At 42.6% G+C, this 22,103-nt stretch overlaps 1 protein-coding gene across 3 annotated transcripts in view; it reads left to right on the top strand.

Annotated features, from left to right (window-relative positions):
• KCNK10 (potassium two pore domain channel subfamily K member 10) overlaps positions 1 to 13,352 on the top strand; it is a 146,251-nt gene extending 132,899 nt beyond the window's left edge. For all 3 annotated transcript variants that reach the window (XM_054666210.2, XM_001136938.7, XM_016926536.4), the window contains exons 5-7: positions 1,046 to 1,232; positions 5,363 to 5,505; positions 7,318 to 13,352. In XM_054666210.2, the coding sequence (XP_054522185.1) occupies positions 1,046 to 1,232; positions 5,363 to 5,505; positions 7,318 to 7,938 (951 nt within the window). In that variant the 3' untranslated portion in view covers positions 7,939 to 13,352. The remainder of the gene's footprint in view (positions 1 to 1,045; positions 1,233 to 5,362; positions 5,506 to 7,317) is intronic.
• Positions 13,353 to 22,103: the final 8,751 nt, after the last annotated feature.

Genomic DNA, 22,103 nt, shown 5'->3' with positions numbered 1-22,103 from the left:
GCACCAATTCTGAGAATTGCGAGGATTTTTCAGCTTAGAGTCAATTCCAGTGTCGCCTTCAGCACATCCAAAGAGAATACGACCGATGCTACCAGTCCTGCTCCTGGACTCCACTGGTATGATTCCTTTGCCCCAGTATCAGTCTAATTCCCATTCTAGATGCTTTTTTCTTAATGACCCAACAACTGACTCCTTCAGGAGCTGGCATGAGATGAGATTTGTTTGCAGAGATGTATAAAAATTTCAAAGCCCCAAAGGAGATTTCACCACAGATCATTAAGTCCATCTAATTGTCGTCCTACTACCCATTTAGACGGGGACCCTGTTATGCTAACTCCTATCCTGTCTCTTGTGAGTGATACAGTCAACACACATGATGATCACAGCACCAGCTCAGACAGGTGTGTTTTAAAACGAAAGTGTGTTATAAATGTACAGCCTCAGCAGGGAAAATGTGGGGGTGAAGAAACACACAAATACTTGGCTAGAGTCGGTCACAGGTGAAGATGGGGATGACTGTGTTTTCTGTTTCATCCAAACATTTTGGCCTGACTCAGATAATTTTTTTTCCCAGCATATTCTGTTTGACACAAGGGAAACGGTGCAAATCCATCACCACCATTGTGGAAAGAGCTCCAAACTCATTCTCACGAATGGTGGATCAGTAATACTACATGACAAATGGTAGCATTTTTGGGAAATCATTATATTTGCACCAGTGAGAAGTCAGAATCAGCATTTGGGCTGCAGTCATGGAACCATGCAAGAAACATTCAAAGCATTGGCTAAGCAGGATTTTTTTGTTTGTTTGACCTGGTGTCCACGAACAGGCTTCAGGGAGCCTGAGAACCTCCTAGACCACTTGAAAAATTCTGAATGCACTTTTCTAGGAAAGAGTTCACAGCGTTCATCAAATTTCCTCCAAGCAGCCAATGACCAGAGAAAGGTTAAAAGTCACTGACACAGTACCGTTTTCTGTGCATCTATATCCTGAATCCAGGGTGATGCCGCTGACTTGCCTATCTTTCTCCTTTGCTCTTCCTAGAAAAAGCAAGTGAGTCAGACCAAGATCCGGGTCATCTCAACCATCCTGTTCATCTTGGCCGGCTGCATTGTGTTTGTGACGATCCCTGCTGTCATCTTTAAGTACATCGAGGGCTGGACGGCCTTGGAGTCCATTTACTTTGTGGTGGTCACTCTGACCACGGTGGGCTTTGGTGATTTTGTGGCAGGTAAGCACCCTGGGCAGGCCAGGCACTGGGGCTCTGGCGGGAAAAATAATCTGTTGGCTGTGCTTTTCGCAATCGATAAAAGATGTTGCGGGAGAAGCAAATGAAGATGACTCAGTGTCACTACTGCTGTGAAGAGGCTCATTTCAAATCCCTAGTCCTATGTAATATAAACACCATAGGTTTTTTCTGCTATGAAAAGAAAGCCAACCCTTTCCTTCTCAGGATGCTTATTTCCCTTATCGTCACACAAATTATGCAAGACTAAAGTGAATTTCTCATTAAATCTTGGACTTCTGAATTGAATTAAACCTCTCTAATCCAATGATAAAGGCTGTGCTAGGAAGTGGCACATAGGAAACTCAGATGAGATTAGCATAGAATTTGGTCTGCAGTGACCTGCAGGTTCAGCTTCCTGACTCCCAGGTGAGAGCCATTGTCTCTGCAAACGTTGTCCTGCACATGCCCAGATACAAAGCTGAGGACTTTGGTGACTATGGGGAGCTGAGAACTGCCCAGAGGGAATATAAGCTCGTGGATTATGCGGGAGTGTATATACAAGCAATAGCCTTCCTTGTAAAAATAAATGTGGATGAGCTATGTTTAAGGAAGTGAAAAAAAAATCACCATCAATTTCATCTAGGGCCAGGGAAATTGCAAATGAAATGAGATTTAGTTTCATATGTGCACCAGTTTCCCAAAAGTGTGGTAGAAAGGTACGGATAGAAGGAAGAGGCCATCCTTCTCTTTTTCTAATAGGATAGTTCTAGATGTTCAGACAAGTGATCAGTTTCTACTACAAGAAGTGAACACTTTGATCAAACAACTCTATCATCTGTCACAAGTTTGAAATGTCTGGATGGAGTGTGTGTGTGTGTGCGTGTGTGTGTGTGTGTCCTTTACCAGTTCCTGGTGAAGTGGCAGCCTGACCTGAGCCCTAAGCAGACTGTTTTTTTTTTTTGTTTTTTTCTTGTTTGTTTGTTTGTTTGTTTTGAACAGGGTCTCGCTCTGTTGCCCAGGCTGGAGTGCAGTGGTGTGATCATGGCTCACTGCAGCCTCGGACCTCTGGGGCTCAAGTGATCCTCCCACCTCAGCCTCCTGAGTAGCTGGGACTACAGACGTGTGCCACCATGCCTGGCTATTTTTTATTTTCATTTTTTGTATTTTTCATAGAGATGGGATTTAGCCATGTTGCCCAAGCTGGTCTTGATCTGTTGGGCTCATGTGATCGGCCTGCCAAAGTGCTGGGATTACAGGTGTGAGCCACTGCACCTGGCCAGACCGTTCTTGTTTGGCGTGTGATCCCAGCAGTGTCTTGATTTCTCCATGGAATACTGTGCACATCAGGAGGATGGGTTCTGGTCTCTGGGAGTCTGGCAAACAGGAAATTCTGGAAGAGATTGCTGAAGGCTCATCAACAGGGGCACGCATGCCTCCCTGTTAATTTTATAATACAAATAACTGGCAGAGTGGTTTTGTAGCTCTTCCAATTGGGCAGACAAAGACTGAATTCCACTTTGTAGAAATAATAGGGTTTTTTTTCCCCCTTCCTTTTTATTGGTTAAGGACTAAGAATTGCAAAGTGACTAAATTTAGTTTTTTTTAGCTTTTAACTAAAAATTGATTTTTAGTCAGTGTGACTGAAAATCATTTACAGAAAGCCTGGAGCCTGGAACTCTACCCATTTTCCCCTTACGCACAGTGCTCAACCATGGATGTCTAGTTAGTGGCCTCAAGCTCCGAAGAGAGACTGCACAGAGAAACTGAGAAAAGTAAGAGGAACAGTTATAGATGTATTCCAGTTAATCCCTTGGCATCATCCGTAGCCGGTCCATGGGAAAACTCGGTGGTGTTTCCAATCTAAGGCAAACACATGGAGTGGCAGCTGGAATTTTGAACTATTTCACAAACATCTTTAAGTATCCAAAGCATAACCTGCAGTGGGTGGTGCTTTAGAGCTCTCTGGGATAGCACTGGGCTGTCCTGAGGACTGTCTATTATAAGATACCTGTGACAGACACAGATCTCTAACCAATGGCTCAGTTCAGTCTGTTAATCTGAGGCACAAATAGCAGAGGCCTGGGAGTGAGATTTTTAAAGTGATGCTTTTATTATTTGTTATCTACCATGGACTGAGCACTTAGTACAAACTAGCACTTTACCTTATCTTTACTTACCTAGTAAGGGCACAACCTACACAGTCCCAGGCATCCACAGTTTTACTGCCCTTGTCAGTGATTACAGAGCCATATTTCCTTTGTCCTGAGGTTTCTGTAGACCACGGTCTCTTAAAAGTCACAGTGCTGACTGCAGTTAGGCCAGACCCCTTCCAAGCTCCAGTTTTCCGAGCTTACACAGACCAATCTGGAGAATGCATGCCTGAAAAGACTGGAAGTTTATCTCTATCTTTTGGTAACAGTCTACGAGTGATAGGGAAGGTTGCCCAATCATTGGAAAACGATACATTAACAAGAGTTGATGGTTGCTGTGATTCGACATAGTATGAACTCTACTAGAAATGTAATCAGATCATTGATCCTGCAGGATTGATTGCTGATTTATTTTGCAGCTGACTTACTTTAGGACAGCCTTACAATATTTCGCAACTCTGTCTGGGAGCACACACAGAACTCCGAATCCAGATAAGCAGCTCATAAAGGGATACTTAGAAGGGTGTTGACTGCCTGCTTCATTGTTCCTTGTTCACTAGCGCACCCTAGTGACCATCTTTGCTGGGTGATAGTGACTTGCAAAGGTAAATATTTACTCCCAGATAGCCCACAGGACAAAGCTACAGATTTCTCTGGCGTAGCACAGAAACGAAATGAACCTGAAAAACCACTTACTAGTGCGGGCACTCAGATCGTATCCTACAGCTCTAATGATGCAGGAGAGAGTTGTCTGAAAGGAAAAACCAAAAGCAGCTGGACCAAACCGAAGGGGGCTTGGCACAGAGAAGTTGGAATTCTAACGTTAAGAAGTGGCAGCAGCTGTCGAGCCTCATGGTCTGCTGCGCTGTGTTGCTGATTGGGTTTGAGCTTGTCGAGAGGAGCCACAGGTCACATTTCTTGCCCAGCTGCCTTTGCCGTAAGACTCAGTGGCGCTAGATGTGGTTACAACCTTGGTCCGGTGGGAAAGTCTGTAATCACTCATCACCTAATACGATAGTTACCAATCCATTGCTAGTATCTGTCGTCTTAGAAACGGCCACTGCCTGCTTCGTTAGGCACCAGTGTTTCCCAGAGAGAGATTGAGGCTGATGTCCGTTATTTCCAGGAGCTTCCTCACTTCTTTAGGACGGTGGGTTGGGCTTGCAACCTGTTTTGCATGGCTGCCTCCAGCAGTGTCTGTAGGAAGGTTAGAATAAATAGGCTAATTATTCAGAATAAATGACTGGTCCTTTCAATGGAACAGCCAGTCAATGCAATCAGGCAACTGGCCAATTTGGTTTGATGGATTTTTACTGTAATCCTTATTTATAAAATAAAGGGATTGGCTTCAAAGGTCCCTTTTAGTTCTAGTTGATGGTGACTCTAATTACTCAGCCTAATTGACCCTTTGGAGTAGCACTATGTAAACACCATTCCTCAGTTAGCATTAAATCACTATTGCTTGCATCAAAGTCCCAGTAATGCCATTAAAGCTAATTTTACTTTCACACATCCACTTGTCTCTTAGTAAATGTATGGGTGCTTAAGATGGAAATGGTTCCAAGAATTCCAAACCATAGGGGGTGATATGATTATATTTGATTTTTATTAAAATAAATTTAGAGAAGTTTAAGAAAAAACAATGACAACCAGGCCTGATCTGTTGTCCTGTAGTTCAGAGTTATTCATCCTCAATGCTCAGGTCAAGCATTAGTAGGTCAAGTTGGCCACTGGCGTTTTTTATTTCTGGTATTAAGGTTAGTGGTCAAGAATCGAGGGAAGTAAAGCCTCAAGTTAGGCTTTTTGGGTAAGGGATGGGTACCCCCCTTGCCCTCTAACCCCGGTCCACCTTGTACACAACAAACCTAACAGCTGAGTGTTAAACAATGATGGATGACGTCTTCACTACATGGAATGGAATATGTGTTCTCTGCAAAGACCATATGCTAGATCATGGTTAAAGTAACATTTGGTTGTTTTCAGGGGGAAACGCTGGCATCAATTATCGGGAGTGGTATAAGCCCCTAGTGTGGTTTTGGATCCTTGTTGGCCTTGCCTACTTTGCAGCTGTCCTCAGTATGATCGGAGATTGGCTACGGGTTCTGTCCAAAAAGACAAAAGAAGAGGTAGGACCCCTTCCTAACCCTATGAATGTTCCTGAGAACAGATGAGCTTGTGTCCAGAATTGCCTGTCTCTGTCCTGTGGACTGGAGTGTTTCTGGCTCGGTTTTGCGGGGGAAGCGGGGGGCGGGTCATAGGCTTCCTCATGTTGAATCATTCCTTCAAAGCTAAGGAGAATAGAATACAGTTATTTCTGGATTCTTTTTTTGGCAGGTGAGAAAATATGGTGATTCGTTTACCAGCCCATAAATCCTGGAAAAACTAGTAAACAACAGCTGATTTTAAAAAAATGAAAATGAAAATAAATAGGAGAGGTAGACTATGGCTGAGTGTGTGTGGGGGGGTGTGCAGCCTGTCCTTCCGGTCTCAGGGTCTGTGCAGAAAGGCAGTCGAACGCCAAGAATCTTTCCTGATTCAGTAAGAAACTGAAATCATCGAACATTGACCAGCTACGGGGAAGTGAGCCCAATGGGCCTTTTTCACTTATATCCCCTCTTGGTTGTCGCATCCATAGAGACAAATATACATCCCTGAGGAAGGGCCGTGCGTGTAACTTTACATGAAGGGAAGTAAAGGAAGACATGTGAAGGAAAGATAGATATTGTGATTAAGAAATAAATATTCATGTAGCTCTCTTAGGAAGAGAGGAAAAGAAGGAGGAAGGCCAAGGAAGGAGAAAAAAAAGAGCTAAAAGAAAGGAAGGGAGATAAGAAAAACCAAAGAAATAGAGGGCCAGCCTCTGTTTGCTTCATTCCGTATAAAAGGCCCCAGGAGAAAGGTGCTGAATGGAGAGATTTCGCACATCAGTTTCCTGGGCCCATATGCTAATTTTCCTGGTTTATATCAGTAAGCCAGGAAAGTAAGCAATGCAATTTCCAGACCGGTTCCCCAGACAGCTAACTGACCTGCTGAAAATCAGCTATAACAAAAGAGAAGGGAACAACATGAATATTGACTTTCCTGGATGCACAAATTTGAGTTCCTTATTTGCAGAGGGAAGCATGGGACTTATACTGTCTGCCCTGTTCATTAAGAGCCAAGAAATTTGGTGCTGATCCTCAGGCAAAACTCCACTCTAAGGAGGCCTGTTCTGTGGGCTTTGGCAGAATAGGCCGTCTTCCTGCACCCTGACTGGGGGAAGTGGGTTACCAGGTGCCCTGGAGCATCTTCTTAAACCAGGGAAAGCCCCACAGCACATGACCATAGCATGGCCCAGATAGGGTGGTCACCCATCCCAGTTTTCCCAGGACTGAGGGAGTTCCTAGGACACAGGACTCTGTTTTAAAACTGGGACAGCCTCAGGCAAACTGGAACAAGTTGGTCACCCTGCCGGGATAGAAAACCAGAAAGGCAGGGAGGGCAGAAGGCCTGCTGAACATCTGCTGTGCCCAGGACTGAGTGAGGTGCATTTCCTTGTCTCAGGTGAGCTATATATGGTCACTCAAGTGTATGTTGGGGGAATGAGGCCATGCAATTGATAAAAGAGAGCTGGAAGCCAGGCCTGTCCAACTCCACATTTTAACCTCTCCTGCAGGATGCCGTCCCCCTCTCTTTAAGTCACCATCTCCAAATCTCAGGCTTCTTGGGGTTGCCCACCACATGTGTCTCCCTGAGCCACCTTATTTACTAGCCAATTAGGGATGGGTGTCCAGGTGGCAGAAGTACTAGGGCAGAAGGTAGCATTTGCACCTCCCCCTGGGCATGTGTTCCGTCACCTCCTGGCCTCCCCGTGGGGACACCCGAGGGCTGTGGGTGCTGGGAGGCCAAGGCAGGGAGGCATTTGTCAGCATATTGTTGCTCTTCTGTCTCTTGGCCAGGTGGGTGAAATCAAGGCCCATGCAGCAGAGTGGAAGGCCAATGTCACGGCTGAGTTCCGGGAGACACGGCGAAGGCTCAGCGTGGAGATCCACGATAAGCTGCAGCGGGCGGCCACCATCCGCAGCATGGAGCGCCGGCGGCTGGGCCTGGACCAGCGGGCCCACTCACTGGACATGCTGTCCCCCGAGAAGCGCTCTGTCTTTGCCGCCCTGGACACCGGCCGCTTCAAGGCCTCGTCCCAGGAGAGCATCAACAACCGGCCCAACAACCTGCGCCTAAAGGGGCCGGAGCAGCTGAACAAGCATGGGCAGGGTGCGTCCGAGGACAACATCATCAACAAGTTTGGGTCCACCTCCAGACTCACCAAGAGGAAAAACAAGGACCTCAAAAAGACCTTGCCCGAGGACGTTCAGAAAATCTACAAGACCTTCCGGAATTACTCCCTGGACGAAGAGAAGAAAGAGGAGGAGACGGAAAAGATGTGTAACTCGGACAACTCCAGCACAGCCATGCTGACGGACTGTATCCAGCAGCACGCTGAGATGGAGAACGGAATGATACCCACGGACACCAAAGACCGGGAGCTGGAGAACAACTCATTACTTGAAGACAGAAACTAAATGTGAAGGACATTGGTCTTGGACTGAGCGTTGTGTGTGTGTGTGTGTGTGTGTTTTTAATATTCACACTGAGACATGTGCCTTAAACAGACTTTTTAGTCCAAAATTACATAGCATTGAAGAATATATTTCACTGTGCCATAAACAACTGAAAGCTTGCTCTGCCAAAAGGAATCAGAGAACAAGAACTTCATTTCAGATAGCAACCGCAGGACACACCAAGAGTGTCCGTGCACGTAGCCGGTTCTGGCCGTACATGTTAAGGGCATTTCAGTGGCAGTGCTGTACCCCTGGGCAGTGCTACCTGGGCACACACGTAGACAAGGGCAGCTATTCCTTAGACCAGCCTCCTGAAAGAAACAGGTGTGTCTTTTTAGTGGAGTCGTTAGTAATATGTGCACACACAGAAGGGGACCTGATTGGGGGAGAGCTGGTTATGTGTAACAAGCATTGGAGTTGACATTTTGGCATGTGCTCTGAGCTTGAATTTTGATACAAACCATTCAGTGCATCATACCTAGTCTTTCTATGCTCCAAATGAATGTCTGTGGGGACCTGAGAGCACCTGGAATTTGTTGGAAGCAGAACAGAGCACACGTATGAAAAGGTGCAATTGCTTTTCTCATGACAAAAGAAAAAAAAATAATCACAAACACATCACACTGTGGATATCACCTTAACCAATGACAGAAGCCTGCTGAGTTTGGTCTTTCTCACAGGGGTAGGTAGTCCACATGAACTGGCGAGCAGTGGTGAAAACACGACATCAACTGCTGCGTGGTTAAAGGCCAATCATGCATTTTCCTCAGTGGGTGCAATGGTGACAATAAACTGATTTGGAAATGTCCATGTACTTTGGTTACAACTTGTTTTGATAAGAGGGGGAGAAATACCAAAACAATTGCCTTGCATGATGCCAGTGGCTTGCTGTTCTGTCTAGCTGATCCTACATTTTTACAAAAGTAGACATCCTGCATTTCTGAGACACACTGAGGAGGACCATGGCATCTTTCCATCTCAGGGCTTTTTGTCCCTTGGGTGTCTTAGGGTAGACATAGTGATAAGATCCAATCTCGCTATCTCCAAACAAAAAGAAAATGTACCCCTTGTACAGTAAGCTTGAAATGTTTTTATTGCTTGCAGCGTAAGTGCCATTAATTCCGTTTAACAATGATACTTAGAAATATTTAAAATATTTCATTTACTTTTATGTTTGGGCATTCCTTTATTCTGAAAATGTCACCACTTCTCCTTGCTTGTTTCTACATCTCACATCGGTTACTCACTAAAACTGGAACACCCTAGACTGATTGTTCCCAGGCAAACGATAGGCTAACACATCATAATTATGATTGGTCTGTGAGGCTAGAACATCCCGCAGAGGAAAGTCGGGGAATGGCTAGTCATAGGTTGCATGATGATTTTAAATGGGTTTGTATCAGAAAGGGGAAAATACATACTCCTGTGTATGCCTCAGTCTTTATCATAATTGGCTGGTTCACAGCTAGCTCTTTGGGCCACACGTGAAAGCATTTGGACCTGGCAACACCAGGCAGTTGCTGGTTATGGGTGTTCTAGGCTCACTGCTACCTTTTACAGAGTTCACGGGATTTTACGTAACTAACCCGCAGTGTGGATTTACCAAAAGGTCACAGCACTAGCGGAGACTTCCAGAAACTGTCTCATGCTTTCTGACCTCCAGGGAAAGTTGTACCCACGACATCCTCAACCACTGGTACCGTGGAAGACCTGTCCCTGCCCATTTCTCAAAAATGCACAGCTCTTCCCTGCCTGGAGCACATGCAGTCCCATCTCCCTGTCCCCAGACCTTTAGGCTCTGTTGAAGTTCTGGCATTGCTTATGAGACCCTTCCTGTCCAAGGAAGGTCTAAGTCAACGCCTCCATTGGACTGGAGATGAGGCTCACTGGTGACATCCTGTGCCGACTCAGTAATAAATAGTCACTTGGGAGGCGATGTTTATGCAGGTGTGGATGTTGAGTTTTACTATGGGAATCATTCCAGCCTGACAAAATGTGTTTTAAGGAATAGGTAGATAACTGGGACTTCCTCTGTTATTCTAACAAGTCGAAGCTTCCTAATTAAACTGTCCATGGATCTCACTTATTTGGTTTCCACTCTGTGTTATCTGGTACGTTCTTTGTAGCAGTGTGTTAAAATTCCAGGCCCTACGGCCAAATCTGGCAGAGGCTTCCCTCTCATTTATCCAGTGCCTTCTGTGGGCCAGGCACAGGATTAGGCACTTTATGAACGTCAGCTCAATGAAACCTCACGACACTACGTGGGAAGTATTTGCAAACCCATTATATACACAAGGACACAGAGGCTCAGGGAAGCTATGTTATTTATCCAATGGCACACAGCAAGAAAGTGGTAGAGCTGGTATTCAAAGTCTGACCAAAGTCTGCTTTCAACTTCACTATAGTGTCTGTGTCATGCATCCCTGTGAATGTGTGTGTTTGTGTGTATGTGTGTCTTTCTAGCTTCATGGACACAGCTTACAGATGTGGGGAGCAGATATGGCGGAATCTCCACCGCCAAGAGGGCACAAGGTCTTGTGTAAACATGGCTCAAAGGGTTGCCCCTGCAGACACCTACTGTACATTTATTTGGTTTTGGAAATTTTGTATGTGGCACCCTTTAAAAAATGCCCTTTGAAAGCACTCTTTTGCACTTTACTTGCTAACTTTGTAGAAACTCTGCATACAGCAGGAATAAAATAGTTCAAAGCACTAAGCTGCATACTCTACCAAATGGAACAGGTGCATGTGTTGGTATGTGCATAGATGCTTCCCCAAATGAGTCAAATCAGTCATACAGAGGGATGAAACATAACCTTGGGCTGGGGGTGGGAAAATTTTCTACATAACCCATTCCCTGAGACATTTGGGCAAGAATGTGATGAACAAAATCAAAGAAGATCCTCTATGGTGATTGATCGATTAAATATGTGTGCAAAGTGTTTAGAAACCTATAAAATACTCTCGCAAAGATGCTGAGAGAGAATAAGAGGTTGGATTCCTCTTCATGTAAACTAAGATTTTGGAGGAGGCCAGTTGGTTTGAAGTTACTTGAATGTTACCTTTTTTAGATGGGGCCAAATGGCATGTAGAATACATGTGATAAGTCAAAGCTGCTACACATTCTATACATGCATCAGCACAGCCCCCCCACCCTTTCCAATCTGCACTCCCATTCCAGCATAAACCTAGGAGAAATGTTTCGATTTCGCACAAAGAAAGAGCACACGTCCACCATCTTCAGTGGGGGCTGTCTTTTGCTTCACTGGCAAGCGGGCACTGAATTTTTCTTGCATGACAAATCTGGAGGTTTACTGGTGAGAGAGCCAATGGGCATTTTTTCCTGGAAAGAGTACAGCTCCATACCCAGTCCTAACCCAACAGTGATTCCAGGAATTTATCACTTTGGGGCAGGGCTGTATAGTGTGTGTGTGTGTGTGTGTGTGTGTGTGTGCGTGTTGGGGTGGTGTTGGGCCATCTCTGGCCTGTTACTAAGGTAACTGGGACTATTTGTGTTCCAGCAGTCATAGCCTGTGATTGTGGGTGCATCAGTTCTCTGCCTAGATCTCTGTTACCTTGTCTGCACATCAAGGGAGGGAGTTGAGCACAGATACTTGTCAAGGTCCATTGTAGTTGTGCAGTTCTCTAATGAAACACTCCCTAGTCCATGAGTTCACAAAATTTATTAAGATTAAATTATAAGTTGGATTTGTGAATAATGACTAATTAATTGTCTTGCCCATTTTAGGTTAAGGTGAGAGCTTAGTCTCTTGCCCTTTGGGATTTGTCTTTTGGGGGATTAATGGAGACCAGATGTACTTGGGAGACTGGTGTCCAAATTCAGGTCATGCCCTGTGTAGGCTCTCTCTATCCTCCCTTATAGCTCTTTAGTGTACTGTCACCGGGAGGGCTCATGCTGTGAGGGCATTTTTTGCATGGTGTTAAGACTAGTTAAAGAATTTTAAGCTGTTGCTATTTGCAGTCAATTGTAGTACTTCATGTATCATGAATTCAAGTACTATGATCAGACAGACATCTCTCTCTCACACACACACACACGCACACACACACACACACACACACACACACACACCTGAGGAAATGGCTGCTTTGGGTTCTATAAGGACCATTCCATGTTTAAAGTCCTAGTTGAGCTGAATACTAAGAACCTGCCCCCTTGCCTCCCTCTGAGATGATATCATTTCCTGGCTTCGTCAATGCTGCCTGTTTATTTGCATGCTGGGTTCTGAGGACTAGTGAGAAGGTGACCAGAGTTTGGGTGGGGCTGGTTTTTACCCACTGGATTTGGTGAGAATGTGAAGCATCCGGTGTGTACCAGGGTTTCTGAACCATGGGACAGGCGTAGGAAAACGAACATTCAGAGCCCCTGTAAAACGAGAAAGAAAAAACCAGCCAGTGTTGCATTCCATATCTCTGCTTGTTGCATTTTGCTAATATGGGGTTATTCTTTCTCACTGTTATGATGCAATTGTTTGCAAAGACAGTGGCTGAGTGAACAGTAAGAGCTGGCTAGTAATGGCCTTAAAAAGAAAAAGGGTAACTCTCTGAAACAAAGATCACTTTAGTGTGGCATTGTGGATGCTGTTAATTCTGCATAGGGAAACTTTGGAACAGCATGCTAATTACATGGCTGTAAGCAAAGCCCTGTCCTCTATCTCTGCACCATACCTTCATTGGACTTCACCAACCCACCCATACTCCATGTAAACCTCAGTTCTCTCATGCCTGCCCTAAGTCAGTTGACATCAGTGCAGTGGCATTGAGGAGAAATGAGAGGTGTCTCTGATTTTACTGAAAGTGATGATCATTTTCACAGGTGCCTGAGGTTTGGTATCTACTTTGTGTTCTTGATTCTTAGGTGAAAAATCTGAAATAGTTCCCTGTGCATTAAAATAAATTATTTTGAGAGGACTCCTGCTCTGTCGATTCAGCAGACCTATGCTGCAGAAGGTAACTGCGGAAGCTCTCTTTTGCTGTCAGGGCTCTGAGCTTGAAGGGAGAAGGTGCAGTGGTGCCTAGAAGTGATATGCAAACCACCTCACATGCCAACCTCTGGCCTCCTTCCCATCCCAGAGTCACAGGCAGGGGACCCAGTGACAATGATGATAAATCCATGTGTGGAGGTGTTTTACTTATTTTTCTTTCCATAGGATTTCATGGTGCTTTTAAAAAAAAGGCATTTTACAGAAAATAATGTGGGGGGAGGGGGATTTCATAATGTTCTTAGGGAAAGTACAAAACAAATTTGCTTGTGACATTTCAATAAGCTGTGCTGCTATTGTCTTTATTTGATGATGTAATTTTTTTTTCAATGATGGAGAAAAATTGCAACAAAGACCTTCTGGAAGATCCAATCCAATGTCTCTTCTGTTTTCCTTTCTTTTCTGGGGCCCAGCGTGGTTCATAGTAGCTGGGTTGGGAGCTCTGCTCTGGACCACAGATATTTTGTCCTGAGCACAGGATAGGGGCTTCTTCAAGCTTGCACTCACTTATGACATTCATGGGCCTGTGGAGACTCACTGTCTTGCAGGAGGAGGAGCGCAAAGCAATCCATGAAGAGAAACCTTAAAAAAAAAAAAACAGAATTGTTGCTGCACATTTACTTTCATTTCCCTGTTTCAACCTGATCTTGATTGTACATTGCCGGGACTACACCAGCATGATAAATCATATTTTCTTGGTGAAACACTAAGTTTAGACATCGCGCCAGGTCTTCCAGTATAAAATGAACAACCCCTTGGATGCCGACATTTCATGCTGTGTTTGGTTTTGCTCTTGCTATGCATCCTCCAGCCACGGGCTTATTAATATTGAGCAGAAATAAAATGCTGACCATTTTTGAGCACCTGTTATCTACCAGTTTACAAACATCCCATTTACCCTTGCAAATGCAACCATAAATTGAATATCTTTATTTTACAGATGAAAACTTTGAGGCTCAAAGAGAATAGGAAACCTCCAACCCAAGTTAATCAGCTCCAAGCCTGAGTATCTCACTAGGCCATGTGGCTGCAGGGGACATATGCTTTCATGACTTTTCCAGAGAATGTGATGTGGTTCTTTCTGACTTGTCTTCACCGTCTCTCCTCTTCTTTTTGTGAGGGAGACATGCCATGGTTTCAAAGGTGCATTCCCAACTGTGGGTCAGAGCAAGTGTAAGTGGTCTACAGTTCTTCTATCTTCATGTCTTTGCACCTGCTATCCCTCTGGAAGTCCTCCTCACTGATGCGCCACTTCCCCCATTCCACTACTACCTGACTCATTCAAGTCCTCAGAACTCAGCTGATGAGGTATCTCCAGGAAGTCTTTCCTTACTTCTCTCCATCCCCTTGGAGTTAGCTGCTTTCAACACAGCTTGAGCTCCCCTCAGTGATAGTGCTGCTTATGCTGGGTTTTAAGTGCTAGTTTCCTCATCTGTTCCGTGCATATTATAAATGCCTCAGGGCAGAGATTGTGCCTTTCATTTCCATCCTTAGCACTCAACAGGGTACCTGATACATTATAGAAACTCAAATTATTGGTGGGATAATCTTTTTTTTTTTTTTTTTTTGTGACGGAGTTTCACTCTTGTTGCCTAGGCTGCAGTGCAATGGCGCAATCTTAGCTCACTGCAACCTCCACCTCCCGGGTTCAAGTGATTCTCCCTCCTCAGCCTCCCAAGTAGCTGGGACTACAGGCATGTGCCACCATGCCCAGCTAACTTTTTTTTTGTATTTTTAGTAGAGATGGGGTTTCACCATGTTGGTCAGGCTGGTCTTGAATTCCTGACCTCAAGTGATCCATGCAACTCAGTCTCCCAAAGTGCTGGGATTACAGGTGTGAGCCACTGTGCCCAGCCTTGGTGGGATAATCTTATTACCTTATTAATCATACATTTTCATCCTTCAAGGCAGATTTAATTTGTTCAGGAAGTGGAAGTCATTTGGAGCCAAGACTGGCAGCATAAGTAACTTATCCAACTCCTAAGTATCATTTTGGTCAAAACCAAATTTGCCTATAAAGTAATGAGTTTGATTTGTATTTTGGATTTACAATGAACTCCAATAGTTTAATCACAGTGATAGTTGTTGAAATAACTAGATTCTAAACATGACTACTATGAAGGACAGCTTTCATTTGTCTGTATAGATAATGGAATGCTTATTTAAAAACCAATCGTATTACTGTAGATAGAGTTTGAGTGTCTGTATACTTAGGAAATACGAGATTATGCTTTGCTCCTGTGCCCAAGGCAGGCATCATTCATCAATCAAATAATTCCTTCCCTACGAATCCAGGCACATTCTTAAAATCTATTTTAAGGTTACATTCCCTGTTAGCAGTTCTCAAAATATGGCCTAGTGATCCAAGTAGGACTCTGAGATTCTTTCAGGAAGTCCATGAAGTCAGAATTATTTTCAGAGTAGTAGTAAGGTATTATTTGCCTTTTCACTCTCATTTTCTCATGAGGGTACAGTATTTAGAATAAAGTAGCATTAGTCACTTAGAGTAACAGCAGCAAGGTAATCTGATACTTTATTGACCATCAAAAGAATTTTCCAAAATGATAGTAAATGGGCCTGTATTTCTTAGAGAACTCAAAACTCTCTAAGAGTTTCTTAGAGAACTCTTAGAGAACCTGGATATAAAATAATTGTATTAGAAAGGGCTTCTTGCTTATCCTCATAGGAGTGGATCATAACAATGACCATAAAACAATATTTATCTGGCCCTGCCCTAGCTGCTCTGTGGGGCTCCAGTCCCTACAGTTTCTCCCCAATTAGTTCCGAGAGTCCCTAGAGAGGTCTCACATATGCTCTTTCTTGGCCATCATTCCACAAGAGCACCAGCTTTCTAGAAGCCTTTCAGCAACTCCATGACTGGATTAGATGGCCTTCCAATGATCCCCTGGTAAGAACAGTCACCCGGTTTTTGACATTTGTCATCTTCCCCACACCGAGAGTTCCTAGAGGGAGCTCTCTTTCATTAATTTCACGGGCTTGGCACAGTGAATAGACGTGGCAGGAACTTGGAAGATAGTCATTGAATACAGAGCAAATCCAAAACTGTGGTGTTGAGCAAAGGGGCTCTGCAGAGAGTCGGAGCAGAAGGGAGCCCAAATTTGGGGTGAGCTAGAGGGGAAGTCAGGAGGATGCAGTGTGTGACAGGAGTCCAGGACAAAGGATAGCAGTCCAGACAAATGGAAAATATGTTGGGAGATTTCTGAAGACAGAATACCAACCACAATGGCAGCTTTTTATCTGGTCACCTCCATGAACTTGCATCAACCAAAGAAGCCAGAGTGGTGCAGATACTCTTCAAACCAAACTATCCCAGTTTTAAAATGCAGTGCACACCTGGCTCTACGGATCTGAACTGGCATACAGGTCAGCATCCATACATGGTCTTCATGTGAAATATCTCAAATTTTGGATGATCTGTTCTTAGAAATACATTTAAAAAATGTAAGAATCTAAAACTAAAAAAACATTGTCACACAAGTTATTATTAAGACAACTGTTTATTAAATGAATTTTAAAGGTCATTATTCATTATTTGGAATCATGCAGGATAAGTAAAGATTTTTCCTCACTTGGAATGTGATAATATTAAAATATTTTCCAACATAATAATTGATGCTGTTGTCTGTAAAGTGCCTATATTGATGGCTCTTTTGAATTGTTTTGCAAATGCTTGAAGCAAAAAACAATCACAGGACCTCAATGAGATACGAATTTATTTTGAAATGAAGAACGTTTTTTAACATTCTAGCATCAACAGCCTTAGTTGGAAACATAAGAAATAGAAATACACATAATGCCAGCATAATTTATGGCTGTGCGTTTCAGTATTTTATATAAAACATTAATCAATACCTTAAAGAACATTTTGTTCTTCAGTTATTTGATTTCATAGAAAAGTAACGGGCCATTTCATTATTTCCGTGAGTGAATATGAACCCCAAACATTTTTTCCCAGTGAATTATTGCTGAGGAAAATAGGAGAAATAGCTAATGGCAATAGCAACTGGTTAAGATTGTATAATCCATTCATTCATTGAATAAATATTTATGGAACCCTATGATGTATGAGGCCCTGGGAAAATGATGGAACAACTAGGTCATGTTCACGGCCCTCAAAGTTCTGCACAGTAGAGTTAGGTAGCTTTGAGCAATGTGCTCTGGGGAGGTAAAAAGTTGGCAGTAAGACTGTATATAATTGGGTTCAAAAGTACAAGAAATTACCACAAAATTGATAGGAATTAAGAGAGTGTGAGGATCAGTTTGCATTGTGTCAGTCAAGGCAGGCTTCCTGTAAGACAGGGCATCTTAAAGATGGTATAGGACTTGTTAGGTAGCAGAGAAACCTGAATGGCTCCAAAGCATAATTCTGCTTAATTAAATATTCTGATCAATATTTAAGATTGATCTGTTTGTCCAGAGAATACTTCAAATATATACTCATTTGAGATTACTTTGTTATAAGACATTTTCAGTGAAGGGGGGAATGCTTTAAAATGACTAAAACAAATTACAAACTCTAAGCCAAACTTAAAAGATAAACAGAAAATCGGTGCTACTGGTCACCAGCTACAACACGAATTGTAACTCCTTCTGAAAGCAAGTGTGATTGAATAATACACAGTATATTAACTTTTCTCCCCTCTCCCTTTACTTCCCCCTTTCCTCTTATCTTACATCAAGCAGATCCCAGATTTTGGCTTCATTCTAGGGAGAAACACAGCGGTAGGAGTATTCCTCATTGTCTGTTTCAAAAGTCAGTCTCACAAGATTTCATCTGACAGGGAGTAGAGTGATTTGGAATGCAGTGATGGGAAAGAGAGGTCTCCCTTTCAGGTTGGGGATAGGGCAGAGAGGAGTCTGGAGTCCCACACAGGGGGCCTGTGTGTAGCCCCCGAAAAGAAAGGACAGCACAGTGGGCTTCAGCATAGAAGACCCAGGGCAGCCCTGCCAGAGGGCGAGGGGCAGTGTGGGTAGGTGCAGGGTCCCAAGATCCCAGTCCAAACCTTCTAAGAAAAAATTTCACATGCTCCCAGTTGGGTAGGTCTTGAAACTGATGTCATGATGATTTACAGAAAATAAAGTTCTTCACCACTTCTTGCATATCTAAACCGTTTTTTTCTCCTTCTGACCAAAATGGTTCTTCTTCTTGGTTTGAACCTGAATGATTTTGTTTCTTGGGTGGTAACAGAAGCTCATTTTTCTCCCTGATTTGTGGAAGATTCACACCATAGAAACACTTTGTATTCGTGCGTTGTGCCATGAAATGCACAGTCTCTTTTTGAGAAAGGGTTGGAGAGGCAGTTTCCTGTAGCTAGAGGCCAGAAGCACCTGCAACTGAGCTCCTGTTTTCCAACCTCTTTCTGCCTTGGTGGGTGGGTGTGGGTGCCAGAGACAAGAGACTCCCGAATGCTGAGCCGAATCTGCCTCCCCTCTTAGGCAAAGAGGAAAGGGAATAGGGGCAGAATAGTGGGCCTGCTGTGGAGAGAGAGATCCAGTTGGTCCCATAGCCAAACCAGCTTCCAGATCCTGGCTCCAGACCCCTCAGGGCCTGGTTGCCCTCTGGGAAGCTAGACATATATTGAATGCCCACTCTTGGGCAGCTTCAATAGCTCAGCCCTGTGGGAGCTGGGATGCAGGACCAATTTTCTGCCCACACGTGGAAGGGCTGGGACAGAGAAGGGGACCCTATGAGACCAGCCCCTCCAAGGGGCCAACCGAGTGCTCTAGACAAAATAACTCATCCATGGCATCTGAGGCATGTGTGAAGCCAGCTTGACCAGAGGACCTTTGAAGAAGATTCAAGGCAGACGCTGAACATGCTTGGCTTCAGTTCAATACATCTCAAACTAGTGTGAAGGCAGAGGGGGTCAGTTAGCACTAAATCATATGCCAAGCCCAAGCAATATGTCAGATTTTGTACCTCTGCCCAAGAAGCTTCCATCTGTTGAAGGTGAGACAGACGATGTTTTTTTGTAGTTATGGAATAGGGAGACAAACATATAGAAATGTCAGTGACTTTATGAAAGCTACAAAGCAGGCCCTCTGCTCATGTATCTCCCTAGTTTATTTGTTGTTTTATTTAGGCTCAGGGGGTACATATGCAGGTTTGTTACATGGATATGTAGTGAACACTCCATCCAAGTAATGAACACTGTACCCACTAGGTAACTTTTTAGCTGGAACCCCTCCAGCCTTCCCCAATTTTGGAGTCCCCAGTGTCTATTATTTCCATCTCTGTGTTCATGTGTACCCACTGTTCAGCTCCCACTTATCAGTGAGAACATGTGGTATTTGATTTTCTGTTTCTGAGTTAGTTCACTTAACATAATGGCCTCCATCTCCAACCATGTTGCTGCAAGGGACATGATTTCATTCTTTTTTATGGCTGCGTAGTATTTCTCGGTGAATATATACCTCATTTTCTTTATCTAATCATCTGTTGATAGACAGACACGTAGGTTGATTCCATATCTTTGCTATTGTAAATAGTGCTGTGACAAACATATGAGTGCAGGTATCTTTTTGATATAATGATTTCTTTTCTTTGGGTAGACACCCAGTGGTGAGATTCCTGCATCAAATGGTTATTTTTCGTTCTTCGAGATATCTCCATACTGTTTTCCATGGGAGTTGAACTAATTTACATTCACACCAACAGTGTATAAGTGTTCCCTTTCTCCACTTCCTTGCCAACATCTTTTATGAATTTTTGATAGTAGCCATTCTGAGTGTTGTGAAATGATATCTCATTGTGGTTTTAATTCGCATTTCTCTGATACTTGAACACTTTTTCATATATTTGTTGGCCACTTGTATGTCTTCTCTTGGGAGGTGTCTACTATGTCACTTTTTAATGAGGTTGTTTTTTTTTTCTTGTTCATTTGAGTTCATTATAAATTCTAGATATTAGTCTTTTGTTGGATGCATAGTTTGCAAATATGGTCTCCCTTTTTAAAGTAAGATTGTCTGCTTACTTTGTTGATTGTTTCTTTTGCTGTGCAGAAATTCTTTAGTTAATTAAGTTACATTTGTCTATTTTTGTTTCGGTTGTATTTGCTTTTGAGGTCTTAGCCATTAATTCTTTCCCCAGGACAATGTCTGGAAGAGTTTTTCCTAGGTTTTCTTCTAGGATTTTTATAGTTTCAGGTCTTACATTTAAATCTTTGGTCCATATTGTGTCATTTTTTGTATATAATGAGAGATATGGGGCCCAGTTTCATTCTTCATAGCTATTTAGTTTTCCCAGTACCATTTATGTCCTTTCTCTATTACCTATTTTTGTTGACTTTGCCAAAGATAAAGTTGGTTGCAGGTATGTGGCTTTATTTCTGGGTACTCTATTCTGTTCCATTTGATCTATATGACTTTTTTTTTTTTATTCCAGCACCATGCTGTTTTGGTTGTTACAGCTATAGCTTTGTAGTATAGTTTGAAGTGAGATAATGTGATAGCTTCAGCTCTGTTTCTTTTGCTTAGGATTGCTTTGGCTATTTGGGCTCTTTTTTGTTCATATGAACTTTAGGATTGTTTTTTCTAATTCTGTGAAAAATGACATTGTTAATTTGATAGAAATTATGCTGAATCTGTAGATTGCTTTGGGCAGCATGGTCACTTTACCACTATTGATTCTTCCTATCCATGCACATAGGATGTTTTTCCATTTATCTGTGTCATCTATAATTTCTTTCATCAGTTTTGTATTTCTCCTTGTAGAGACCTTCCACATCCTTGGTTAAATGTATTTCTAGGTATTTTATATGTTTTCGTGGCCATGATAAATGGGATTGAGTTCTTGATTTGGTTTTCAGCTTGAGTGTTTTTGGGGTCCAGAAATGCAACTGATTTTTGGATGTTAATTTTGTATCCTAAAACTTTACTGAAATTGTTTATCAAATCTAAGAGTCTTGAAGGAATCTTTAGGGTTTTCTAGGTATAAAATCATGTCATCAGCAAATAGATAATTTGACTCCCTCTTTTCCAAGTTGGATGCCTTTTATTTCTTTCTCTTGCCTGATTTCTCTGGCTAGGACTTCCAGTACTATTTTGAATAGGCAGGGTGGGAGTGGACATCCTTGTGTTGTTCCAGTTCTTAGGGAGAATAATTTCAACTTTTTCTTATTCTTGATGTTGGCTGGGGGTTTGTCATATATGGGCTGTTACTATTTTGAGGTATGTTTCTTTGATGTCTATTTTGTTGAGGATGTTTTTTCATGAAAGGATACTAGATTTTATCAAATGCCTTTTCTGTATCTATTGAGATGATCATATGGGTTTTGTTTTTACTTCTGTTTATGTGGTGAATCACATTTATTGATTTGTGTATATTGAACCATCCTTGTATCCCTAGAATTTTCTTTTGATGTGCTGTTGGATTCAGTTCACTGGTATTTTGTTGAGGAACTTTATGTCTATATTTACCAAAGATATTGGCCTGTAGCTTTCTTTCTCTCTTGTGTCCTTGCCAGATTTTGGTATCAGGATGATGCTGATTTCATAGGATGAGTTAGGAAGGAATCTCCCCTCCTTGATTTTTGGGAATAGTTTCAATAATATTGGTACCAGCATTTCTTTTTACATTTGATAAAATTTGGCTGTGAATTTATCTTGTCTTGGGCTTTTTTTTTCCTGTTGAAAAATTTTAAATCACAGATTCAATTTTATTACTCTTATTGGTCTGTTCAGGATTGCTGTTTTTTCCTGATTCAGTCTTGGAAGGTTGTATGTCTCCAGGAATTTATTAACTTCCTCTAGATTTTCTAGTTTGTGTGCACAGAAAAGTTCATAGTAGTCTGTGATGATCCTTTTTTCTTTCTGTGCAATTGTAATGTCATCTTTATTATTTCTGGCTCTGTTTATTTACATTTTCTCTCTTTTTAATGTGGTTATTCTAGCTAGTGGTCTATCAATTTTGTTTATCTTTTCAATGAACCAACTTCATTTCATTGATCCTTTGTATAATTTTTTTTGGTCTCAATGTCATTGAGTGCTGTTCCAATCTTTGTTATTTCTTTTCTTCTGCTAGCTTTGGGTTTATTCTTATTTTTATAGTTTCTTGATGTGTGATGTTAGGTTGCTAATTTGAGATCTTTCTTTTTGATGAAG

The sequence above is a fragment of the Pan troglodytes genome, chromosome 15, assembly GCF_028858775.2.
Source record: "Pan troglodytes isolate AG18354 chromosome 15, NHGRI_mPanTro3-v2.0_pri, whole genome shotgun sequence".
Classification (NCBI taxonomy): domain Eukaryota; kingdom Metazoa; phylum Chordata; class Mammalia; order Primates; family Hominidae; genus Pan; species Pan troglodytes.
The sequence above is the reverse complement of the archived record's forward strand: the minus strand, read 5'-3'. Positions and strand labels throughout refer to the sequence as shown.